General features: G+C 39.5%; 1 protein-coding gene across 1 annotated transcript in view; it reads left to right on the top strand.

The window, feature by feature from the left end:
• The window catches only part of LOC134222841 (protein argonaute-2-like), a 93,962-nt gene extending 84,797 nt beyond the window's left edge, over positions 1-9,165 (top strand). Inside the window, 4 exon segments of the mRNA XM_062701992.1 lie at positions 1,358-1,693; positions 6,378-6,598; positions 6,661-6,859; positions 8,883-9,165. Of these exon segments, the coding sequence (XP_062557976.1) occupies positions 1,358-1,693; positions 6,378-6,598; positions 6,661-6,754 (651 nt within the window). The 3' untranslated portion in view covers positions 6,755-6,859; positions 8,883-9,165.
• Positions 9,166-12,648: the final 3,483 nt, after the last annotated feature.

Raw genomic sequence — 12,648 nt, 5'->3', positions numbered from 1 at the left:
AAAAAAAATAACTCGAAATTATTTTGCCACCCATTTTAAAATAACTATAATACTAAAGTCTGCCATTTAGAAATTCAAGTTTATTAGAATTTCTGGATTGGATCTAATAAGAGACTATCGTTTTATTGGATTTTCAATTTTTTTTTTTCTCAGGATGTCAAGACGAGCTCAAAATCTCAAAATCTAAAAAAACTTCATTTCAATTTTTTAAACCATAGTTTGATAACAGTTAATATCGTATTTTATTATTTTAATTACTTTATATTTTTCAAACAAATGGTCCTACCAAAAATTTATAAGCTTTCTGAGTCCAAATTGTTCATCGTCTAGGTATTAATTAGATCATTTTCTATCATTATTTGGCTGTTAAAAAGAAAACTTCGAGGTCGTATTTAACAACAAAAGTTGTTGTAATTATAAGCATAATTTCGAGACGCAACTTGTTACTCACTACCAGTTCCCTTGACGCCGGGTAGTTTCCTTCTCGTGGTGTGTTACTTAATATGAGGTATCATGGTCACATTGCTAGTTTCTGGCTAATCCAACGAATATCATCCTCAATATCCCACTGCGTGGTACTTATGAGAGTGTCGCAGTCACTGACCTCTTGCTTCCATCCTCTTTCTCCTCACGATGAAGATGGGCGTGGTCATTACCAGTAATCCTCATGCTTATGTTTGTTTTCTCTTGATTTCAGATAGCATTCTAGATAAGGATTTCAAAAATAAAAAACTAGTTTTCAATCTACGAATTATGCCTAACAATGCTAATGCAACTTGTAGCTCTATACCGGTTCAAAACTTTATACAAAAGTCACTATTTGGTCACTTTTTCTGCAATTGAAAGTAACTATTTGATCACTTTTTCGTCATCGTTGGTAACTAAAGTCACTATTTTGAACGGCATTCATCGCTACCAGCCCTGACTATGGGTGGTTGAAGGCGGCTTTCGTTCGACGATGTGGTTAAATCTGTTCTACCAGGCATAACAAGATCAACTCATGTGAAAACAATGAAATATTTCATCGATTACAATCATTTTGTCAATAACTCTTTAACAACAAAACTGATGTTAATGATATGGTTTTCCATCTAGAATTAGATTTTCGAACTCTAAACAATATTATTAATATTAATATAAGACAATAAACTGAATTATAATCCAAATTGTTTGTGATTTTTTTTTTGCTAAACTGTTCAATAATTGTGCGGGAAGTTTATCAGAATATATTTTGCTTCACTCGAAAAGCGTCACGCCAGTGCCGTATTTTAGCATCTCTCCCAACATCTCCATTTTCTTCATAACATTATAATTAAATCTTTCGTTATTTCCATCCATGGCGTGTTTTTTTTAACAGATCAATGCTAAGACGAACGGTTCAAACCACGTGCTGGCAAGTAGCCACAAGCCTCCGATCGCACGGAAGACCGTAATGTACATCGGTGCAGACGTTACCCACCCCTCCCCAGAGCAGACCAACATTCCGAGTGTCGTTGGTGTGGCAGCCTCGTATGATCTCGAAGGGTTCCGCTTCAATTGCTGCTACCGCCTACAAAACGCCAAAGACGAGATGATCCGGGATTTGCAAAATATCGTGGTCAAACAGCTGCGACAATTCAAACAGCAGAATCAGAAACTTCCTGAACTGATCATGTATTATCGTGACGGCGTTTCGGAAGGCCAATTTCAGGAGGTACTGACCGTTGAACTCCGTGCAATGCAGGCAGCGGCGGCCAGCGTGGCATCGAATTATAAACCAAACATAACCTTCATTGTTGTCCAAAAACGGCACCATGCTCGTTTCTTCCCTACCGATAAGGGGCCATCCAGAAACCACGTGGTCATATTTTTGAAGATTTTCAACCCCCCCTCCCCCCATGTGGTCTATCGTGGTCATTTGGCAGACCCCCCCCTCCCCCCCCCTTTGACCGCGTGGTTTTTTTTTCAAGTACAAAAATAAAAAAACCCCATGTAACTAAAACATATGGTTAATCCGATCAATTTTGAAGATGGACAATTTCAACTGATTCAAAATCAAACTAAAACCCAGCATGGAAATTATAAATTTTCATTATTTCGATGATTTTTATGATGTTATCATGTTGTAATGTATATCAGATATTAGGTTATCTAGAACTCGCATACCTTCGATGCATCAGGAGGATACAAAAAAATGCGGACTCGCGAATATGTTATAAAAATTTCGAGAAAAATTTGTAATGGTTTAGAAATTTTCCAAAATATCCCTATATTTTTTAATTTCTTTATTGGTGATTTTTTTAAATACTTAATTGCAATTTTTGCTTGTTTTGTGGAAAATTTTCAACAGTTTATGGAAATTTTGCATTATTTGCAGTAATTCTATATTTATTTAATACTCATACCCTGATTTCTTTATTGGCAATTTCCAATTCTATTATGGAAAATTTCTATTTTCTCTAATAAATAATCTAGAGCTGGCTCATCTCTCAAAATTTCTAATTCTTCATTGAAATTTTATTTTGATATTGACTCGTGGAATCCAATGATGCCATACTAAACATATTTTCTCGGTCACTCTGATGTCTTTCGAATAATTTCCCAAGGAACTTCTATTCCATATCTCGAATATGCTTCAGTCAATGGTCCTTACATAAGCGACTCATAGAAGAATGAATGTATTATAGATCAATTATCATTTTGAAGTTCGGATCATTCGATTTATCCAATTAACCAAATTATGAATGATGTATGATATAATATCCCATTATGTCCATTGGGTTGATATGACAATTGTTATTTGTACAAGCTACTACAGACTTTTTAGTTAAAAAAATTATGTTGAGCTTTTTAATGGAATGTCTTTACTTGTCATAAGACGAGTTTGTACCTTCCCATTTAATTCCACCACTTGATTGTACCTTGACAGATACGTATTTCGACCTCAATAGTAAGGTCGTCTTCAGTGTTTCGTACTTGACTCGACTTAGGTTATACAAAACGTCCTGGAAGTCGTAATGTTTGAACTACTTAATCATTCAAGTCCGTGAACCCAGTGCTTCTAAGGCCCTACAAAAAAGGCATAGTCATTGTGCAGCTTGATGTTGACTCAAGATAATTTTGGGTACCTTGTCTCTTAGATCTCATGTTAATGGAAATTAGGATCATATGCTTATTTCATCGGATTGGGTACATACCGATGATGAGGACATTACAAATGTCATGATTGATCACCGAGAAGTCGTGGGCTGAACTTGAGAGCAATCACTGGCTTAACGTTCAGGATGACCCATCTTATCTGAGTGTTCAGAATGATTCAAACATTTCAACTTCATTTGCATGCTCTTAGAATCGAAATCTTCCCAAAGTTTCGGATAACTGAGTTTTCAGGGTCAGTCAAATTTGAGCTCCCATATTTTTTTTCTGTAAAACCAATATCTAGATGAACAATTTTACTGAAGAAAATGGTGGTCTAGCTCTCTTTTGTGATTTAATAGACAATCTAAAACGCTGGGCATATATGACCCATCCGTCCTGAAAGGTTGAGGGTTGAGAATTCAATTTCAATCGTTATTATAACACTATTTATTACCCTAGATTGTTTTAGGAATTGGAGTGTTTTTTTTCTGGAACACTGCCACTTTTTTTCATATCGCCGGACTCTGCTTAGTTCTAAGACCCTTTTATGAATTTAAAAAGCATTTTATTTAAAATTTCATGTTGATTTTTTAAATGCAAACTTCTCTATGTCATAACCTTTTTCATACGCACTACTAGAATTTTGTGCATTATTGATCGAAAAATTTAAAAATGCACCTAAATGTTCTAATTAGATGCATTATTACATTTTTCGATCAATTAGCCTAATTATTCAATATCATAAGAACTAGGCTTCTTGATCCTAAATAATTGCCTACATTTATTGCTTGGATGAATTTTAAATTCCAAGATCTTCCTAATTTTCAAGAATAATTATTCTGGAGTTGCAAGGGAAACCCTTCAGAATAGTTAGATGAAATTCTTCGAGTCTCCACGGAAAAATCTTCAGTATTTCAACGACTTTTTTCGAAATTCTGTGGAAGAGTTCTAATAAAGGTTCGGTAGAAATTTTGAAGAACTAGAAGAATCCGTAGAAGGATCCTAAATGCATATTTACGATGAAAATTCCAATAAACGTCAAATTCCGAAGAACTTCCGGTATAAATTAGAAAAATCCAGCTTACTTTTTTTACAGAATCTCTAAAGATTTTTTTCAAAATCCTGGGCAAATTTAATGAATCTTCAAAGGAAATTCTTCTAAATTTCCAATGGAATTTTTTTCGTTTTTCAAAAAAAAAATCTTAGAAATTTTCAGCAGTTTTTTTAATTTCCAAAAGAAATTATTTGGAGTATACCAAAATATTTCCGATGGAAATTCCTAAGATTTTCCAGTAGAAAATCGAAAAAAAGTTCATCTAAAACACCAATAATGAGTTTCCCGAGGATATTTCGATGCTTTTACAAGTGGAAGTAACGAAAAAAATTGCACTTTTGTAGTACTTGTGAAGGTTGTACTTTAGAAGCAATTCCAATAGGAATTCCTTAGAAAATTAAATCAAAATTTTAAAGATTTTCTCATGTGAAAATTCCTTAAAATTTTTAAATCATTCTTGTGCTTCTTTGCATGGTAAAGATTTAAAAGCAATGTTTAGCTGAACCTACAAAGAAATCAAAATGACATTCCGAAGAAGAATAAATTTCCCATGAAATTTTGGAAGAATTTATGGTGCAAATTAAAAAAACACGAACCTTGAGAATTCTAAAGATTTATTCTTTGAAAATCCAAAAGTATTTTTGAAGATAATCCATAGACTCTTCCGTGGAAATTCTAAATAATGCCTCGAATAAAAAAATATTTGGAAAATTTAAAAATGTGATAGAATTCACAAAGAGCGTAAAAATTTCTTTTCAAAATTCCAAATTTGAAAACAAAAAATCCAAAACCAAAAATCAACGGTAATATCAAAGTGTTTCATGTGGCATTGGCTATTTAATTTCTCATGAAAATTCAGAAGATTTTTCTTGAAAAATTTAGAAGTCTTCTTCTTCTATGGCTCCATATTCCAACTGGAAGTTGGTCTGCTTTTCAACTTAGTTTCTTCTATTAGCATTTTCTCAGTTATAAATTGAAAGTTTTAAATGCCAGCAATTGTACGATTATATATCTTGTGTAGCAAGTACGAAGGATACATTATACCTAGGGTGTCGACAATGTTTGAAACCCGAAAACATCCTAGACAGGAACGAGAATCGAACTCGTCATCTCCGGATTGGCAATCCTACGCCTTTGCTCGTAAGGCTAACTGGAGACTGAACATTTTGAAGTGCACTCCTAAAATGTTCGAAAAACTTATTTTGGAAATGAAATAGAATTTCTGGTGAAGATTCGGAAGAACTTGTCGAAGAAATTCATTAGAATGTAAAAAAAATGAAAATATGAACATTTTTTTCCACCGAAAATTATATGTATTTCCCACGAGACTGTTTTGAATTTTCAGACAGAATTCACATGGAATTTTTTTCGGCATTTACACTGGAGATGTTTTGTTTTTTTTTCATGACCAATTTGTAGCAAAATTTACAAGCAAAATTTTCCAGAGAGAATTGTTCAAAAAACATTCTGAATGCTAGCACTTTATCAGGATTATATGAAGTAAGGTTAAAGTTTTTACAGGAAATTTTTTTACTGGATTTTTCCTGAATATCCACAAGACATTCTTTTGAAGATTTTTCTTGAATTATTGTAAAAACATGAACAGTTTTTAAAATTGTAGCTGTAGTCCGCTGATGCAAAAGTGTCGGCGGCGTGATGCCAAAAACCATCTGCGGCGGAATTTAAAAAAAATATTTTTTCATTTTTCTTTCCCAATTTTTTTTGGTGAAAATTGAGACTGAAACGCAACCTGCTTTTTCGTTTATTTTTTTTTTGTGGAAATAGGATCTAAAGCTAAGTTGGCCAAATAACTCAGATATGCATCGGCGTTGCGACCGACGCTGCGTTACCGGGTTTTCTCGATGCTTAATGCTAAATTCTTTTTAACACTGAGTTGAAAAGACGCTACGTGGGCATCGGCCCTAAGATGCGCTTTGCGTTTAATGATTAAATCATTAAATTTTGATGATTTGTATTTTTTACACCGCTATTGTTATTTACTAAAAATTTTCGTGTTAAAAAAACCACGTGGTTCGAGAGCAACACCCCCCCCCCCCCACGTAGCTTATCGTGGTCATTTTCCAAACCCCCTCCCCCTATATGACCACGTGGTTTCTGGACGGCCCCTAAATGTCCCACCGAGGGCAGCAAAAATAACGTGCCCCCAGGAACTATTGTTGACAAATATATCACCACTCCTAATCAGTACCAATTTTTCCTGGTGTCACACGCTGCCGTTCAAGGCGTGGCTAAACCAACGAAATACTGCGTCCTCTACGATGATGAAAATTGTAATCCAGATCAGCTGCAGGCACTGACTTACTATCTATGTCATATGTTCACGCGCTGCAACCGAGCCGTGTCCTACCCGGCCCCGACTTATTACGCCCATCTTGCTGCCTACAGAGGACGTGTCTACATTAAAGAGTGAGTAGATTGTAATACGGATACGTTGTTCGATTCTAACATGATATGTTTTCTTCCTTCAGTCGCAATTTGAATATGACCAATTTGGTGAGAGAGTACGAGAATATGCAAATTAAGTCCGAAATCCAGGATGGTCATCCAATGTTCTTTGTGTAAAAATATCTAATGAAAAAAATTTGTCATTTATAACTACATACTATTCATTTTATGTTTAATCAAATATGTTACAAAAATAAACAATATATAACAGGAATCTCATCATTTTATTTATAATCAGACTAAGGCCGAAGTGGCCTGTGCGGTATATAAGAGTCTTCTCCATTCGGCTCGGTCCATGGCTACACGTCGCCAACCACGCAGTCTACGGAGGGTCCGCAAGTCATCTTCCACCTGATCGATCCACCTTGCCCGCTGCGCACCTCGCCTTCTTGTGCCCGTCGGATCGTTGTCGAGAACCATTTTCACCGGGTTACTGTCCGACATTCTGGCTACGTGCCCGGCCCATCGCAGTCGTCCGATTTTCGCTGTGTGAACGATGGATGGTTCTCCCAACAGCTGATGCAATTCGTGGTTCATTCGCCTCCTCCACGTACCGTCCGCCATCTGCACCCCACCATAGATGGTACGCAGCACTTTCCTTTCGAAAACTCCAAGTGCGCGTTGGTCCTCCACGAGCATCGTCCAGGTCTCGTGTCCGTAGAGGACTACCGGTCTAATTAGCGTTTTGTAGATTGTCAGTTTGGTACGGCGGCGAACTCTATTCGATCGGAGCGTCTTGCGGAGTCCAAAGTACGTACGATTTCCAGCCACTATGCGTCTCCGAATTTCTCTGCTGGTGTCATTTTCGGCAGTCACCAGTGAGCCCAAGTACACAAATTCTTCTACCACCTCGATTTCGTCACCACCGATGCAAACTCGCGGTGGGTGGCTCACATTGTCTTCTCTTGAACCTCTTCCTATCATGTACTTCGTCTTCGACGTGTTGATGACTAGTCCGATCCGCTTAGCTTCCCTCTTCAGTCTGATGTAGGCTTCCTCCATCTTCTCAAAGTTACGTGCCATAATATCTATGTCGTCGGCGAAACCAAATAGCTGGACGGACTTATTGAAAATCGTACCACTCGTGTCAATCCCTGCTCTTCGTATTACCCCTTCCAAAGCGATGTTGAATAGCAAACACGAAAGACCATCACCTTGCCGTACCCTCTGCGGGTTTCGAAGGGACTCGAGAATGCCCCTGAAACTCGAACTACGCACATCACCCGATCCATCGTCGCTTTGATCAACCGTATCAGTTTATCCGGAAAACCGTGTTCGTGCATTAGCTGCCATAGCTGGTCCCGATCGATTGTATCATATGCGGCTTTGAAGTCGATGAATAGATGATGTGTGGGCACGTTGTATTCGCGACATTTCTGCAGTACTTGGCGAATGGCGAACACCTGGTCCGTGGTGGAGCGTTCGCCCATAAAACCCGCCTGGTACTGCCCCACGAACTCCCTTGCAGTTGGTGCTAGTCGACGGCATAAAATTTGGGAGAGTACCTTGTAGGCGGCGTTCAGCAATGTGATTGCGCGGTAGTTGCTACAATCCAGCTTATCGCCCTTTTGTAGATGGGACACACGACACCTTCCATCCACTCCTGCGGCAAAACTTCCTCCTCCCAAATCTTGGTAATGACCCAGTGCAGCGCTCTAGCCAGTGCCACACCACCGTGTTTAAATAGCTCTCCTGGTAGTTGGTCAACCCCAGGGGCTTTGTTGTTCTTCAGCCGGCCAATCTCCTCCTGGATTTCCTGGAGATCCGGAGCCGGTAGAATTATGTCCTGCGCGCGTTCTCCCAGGTCCATCACCATACCGCCATCTTCGTCTGCCACATCGCCATTCAGGTGTTCTTCGTAGTGCTGCCGCCACCTTCGGATCACCTCACGCTCGTTCGTAAGAAGGTTCCCGTTAATGTCCTTACACATATCAGGCTGTGGCACGTGGCCCTTACGTGAACGGTTTAACTTCTCATAGAACTTTCGTGTGTTATTAGCGCGGTACAGTTGCTCCGTCTCTTCACGGTCTCGATCTTCCTGCTGGCGCTTTTTCCTCCGGAAAATCGAGTTTTGTCTGTTCCGCGCCTGTTTATATCGTGCCTCGTTCGCCCTCGTGCGGTGTTGCAGCAATCTCGCCCATGCTGCATTCTTCTCTTCCACTAACTGCTCACATTCGCCGTCATACCAGTCGTTTCTCTGATCCGGGGGCACCGTGCCAAGTGCAGCGGTTGCGGAATCTCATCAATCTTCATAAAAAATATATCGCCAATAATAAAGAATTAGTTTGATCATTGTTAAGTCAGAACGATTTTTTTTATTCTAAGGAAATAATCGCTAGCACAGTTTGCTACTATAATTTTATTTAAGAATTGCTATAATTATCTCTATATATTCTGCTTCTTAGTACGCTCTGACTAAACACCAAGAAATTGAAAATACATGTTGAGTGCGTATATTTATTGATGAACGAACTCAGATTAAATAAAATACATTTATGTTGATTAATGTGGTTCCGCCAAACAAACAATGTTTCGTGTTCTCTTTTTTGTGAAAATTCTTTTATTCTTTCTGTACCTTAGAAATTGATTTACGTATGAATATAGGTATAAATTGCCAAGGAGATGCGCCGCATGAAGTTTGAATTCCTAGGACTGAATGTAGTCAGTTGATCAAACTTTGGAGAACACAGAATACCACAGGAACAAAATCTATTCTATGTGCCATTTGGTAAACTTTTCTATAGAAAATGTTGGAAGTGTGACATTTTTTCATTCGCCGCCTCTGTACTAAATGGCTATCAGTTTTCTTGTTGTTAATTTAAGATTGATAGTTTTGAAGTCGATTCTTTTAACGCGACTAGATTCCGCTGTTATCGCCCTTGCAACCAAATTATTTTTTCCATGTTCGTTTATTTGGTAGGCTCAGTCGTGTATAACACTTTACGGAGCCATGTGATATATACAATCAATATCATTTTATTGTACAGTTAGTAAGAGAGGGATAGAAGCCAGCGTACTCGTGGTGACTCGAGGTTAGTTTACAAAGTTTAAGGATGGACGGGGTTTAGGATTTAGGATCAGGAAATTTCAGCTTCTCATCCGAGAATTTGGCGTCAGGGACGATGTGGCGTGTCGTCTAGAGATGGTCGGGTTTCACATTTTGTATACCCGAACCCGACGCGAAACCGATTTGGAAATTCCTTTCAAACCCGGACCCGACCCGAACCCGGAATGAAAAATCTTATCAAACCCGAACCCGACCCGTGCCCGACATTTTTTGCAGTCTTGAGCCCGAACTGGACCCGAACTAATTTTCAGGTGGAAAATTCAAACTAGATATTTCATATTTCTCCTTACACCCAAAAGGGTATAGGCCCAAACAACGAACAAGCCTTAAAATTACCAGAAACGAATAAAAAAATATTAAATACTTTATTTCTGAAACTCGTACCCGACCCAGACCCGACCTTTTATCATCTCACAAACCCGAACAAACCTGGGGCCTTCCTTAGCCGTGCGGTAAGACGCGCGACTACAAAGCAAGACCATACTGATGGTGGCTGGGTTCGATTCCCGGTGCCGGTCTAGACAATTTTCGTATTAGAAATTGTCTCGACTTCCCTGGGTATAAAAGTATCATCGTGTCAGCCTCATGATATACGGATGCAAAAATGGTAACCTGGCTTTGAAACCTCACAGTTAATAACTGTGGAAGTGCTTAATGAACACTAAGCTGTGAGGCGGCTCTGTCCCAGTGGGGATGTAATGCCAATAAGAAGTAGAAGAAGAATGGCCTGCATATAGACAACATCACGATCTCCCAAAACACCTCGAACTTCCCTGAAGGGTTGTTTACCTCGGGCCACAAGGGTATCCAATAATTGCTCTCTGGAGGCGTCATTTCCCGAGCAGAACCAAACTACGTGATCGATGTTATCATAACATACATAAGTTGCTATCGACAAGGTTTATTCTGTACGAATGTGCGTTTAGTGAATAGTGATTGGACATAAGTCTCGACATCACGCGAATGAAGTCCAAGTTCGTTGTGTGTCCAATTTCTTTGCCAACTTTGGAGAGTACTCTGACGGACTAATGAGAATAACTCGTTGCTGGAGAATTGTCTATCTTAAACCTTACCTTCATGTGCGCCCACCTTTGCTAGCGAGTCTCCCTTCTCATTGCCGTAGATTGAGCAGTGAGAAGGGACCCAAACAAAGGTAATCTTGAATGATCTTTCGACCAAAACACGCATCTGCTCTCTTATGTTTGCAAGTGAGTAAGATGCGTGCTTAACAGGTTTCATCGACCGGAGTGCCTCGATAGAACTAAGACTATCCGAGAAGATGAAATAATGGTGTACGAGCTGATTGAAAATTATCCCCAAAGCGAAGTTAATTGCTCCCAGCTCAGTAACATAAACCGAACACGGTTCATGAAGTTTTCGGAAGGTGGTTGAAGTTACATTGAAAACACCGAAGCCATCAGTGAAATATCTGTCTGCAATTGACATTTTTCTGAAAAAAGGTGTTACGCATTTGAGATTATGCCGATATAAATGTTGGAGTTTTTTTTCTCGGAGTGCAGAAGAAATGGAATAAAAATCGTCCACGTCCAGAACGCAACGTTATTGAACTTCCTCTCACACACTACCCCAAAGCCGCATCAGAAGGAAAACATCGACTGAGGATAGACACAATGCTCATTGTTGATCGAAAAAGACGAAAGCGGTGGCTATATACTCAGAACAAAAAACAAATAAAATAATTGAGTGCATGCAAGTGATTTAGTGCAAATCGATCGTTCCTAATTAACGATTCTCCAAAACCGGATTGCGGATAAGTTAAACATCGCAAGCCAGAAGATCCCAGAAGGTCGATTGAGACACGTGTTAGCAGAAAACTCGGAAGTTCTAACATCTTCAGAGGAGTCCGTGCATGCATATGACCAGTAAAATCTACCGGACTGGATGACTTGGCTTCTCTTGCCTCGCGGTGAAACAATAGACGGTGCAATCATCGTAGAGGATAGTGGTCGGCCTGTTTCAATATCACACCCGGTGCAAGAAACTCAAGCGCACAGAAGGCAATTGAAAGACCTTTTGTTTCCAGTCCTGCACACAAGCCATTCGAGCATCGATCAATGTCGTTTAGTGACCTTCACAAAGTCAACACAACGAGGGCTCGTCTCTAGAAAGCACGGCCGGCAGAAAGATCATCTATCATCTACGAGAGCAACGATCAGTACCCGCGTGACGCACGTGCAACGAGCAACGAAAGGCAACAACCGCGAGCCACGTTGGGCTACCAGCAAAGAAGTGCAAGGCTGAGCATTGCTCTGCCCAGACGCAACAAGCATGCTGCAGCCATCAGTGCGACAAGCGGTAGTGTGGTAGTGTGAGTAGCCGGCCTGCAACTTTATGGTGCATACACGAGAGAAGGGAGAATGGTCAATTTTTGTGTTATGTAATTAATGGATCTTCCCTTCGTCGATAAGCAAAATACCAAAAATCTTTTTAACTCTTGTGTGGCCGGCTGGGTACCCGGGTACCTTTTTGGATTTCAATTCGCGATATCTAAATGAATTTTCATAGTAGGAGGTTGAAACTCTGTCATATCCACAATAATGACGGCCAAAATCGATTGTACAGGTTAACTGAAATTTTGATTAAGGAGGGGTGGAGGGAGGGGTTCCGACATTTTTTTATCCTTTAAATGGCCGGCAGGGTACCCGGGTACCCACGAAACTAAAATGCTTATATCTTAGGCAATTTTAAACCGTTTTCAACCATTTTGGACTCATTCGATTCAGAATTTTGTCCTTTATCATGCTGTTTTAGGATTGGACCGGGCCGGACGCTCGGATCACCGGAAATCCGGATTTCTAGGGACATGTCCTGCATAGATTATACTGATCGTGAATTTCGATTGGTAAATAGCAATATGGGTATCAAACTTCTTGATATTTCATCAGCAGGTTGATTTTTATTGATTTGGGTCCATCAGACGTGC

This window comes from Armigeres subalbatus, chromosome 3, assembly GCF_024139115.2.
Source record: "Armigeres subalbatus isolate Guangzhou_Male chromosome 3, GZ_Asu_2, whole genome shotgun sequence".
In the NCBI taxonomy this organism is placed as follows: Eukaryota; Metazoa; Arthropoda; class Insecta; order Diptera; family Culicidae; genus Armigeres; species Armigeres subalbatus.
The sequence above is the reverse complement of the archived record's forward strand: the minus strand, read 5'-3'. Positions and strand labels throughout refer to the sequence as shown.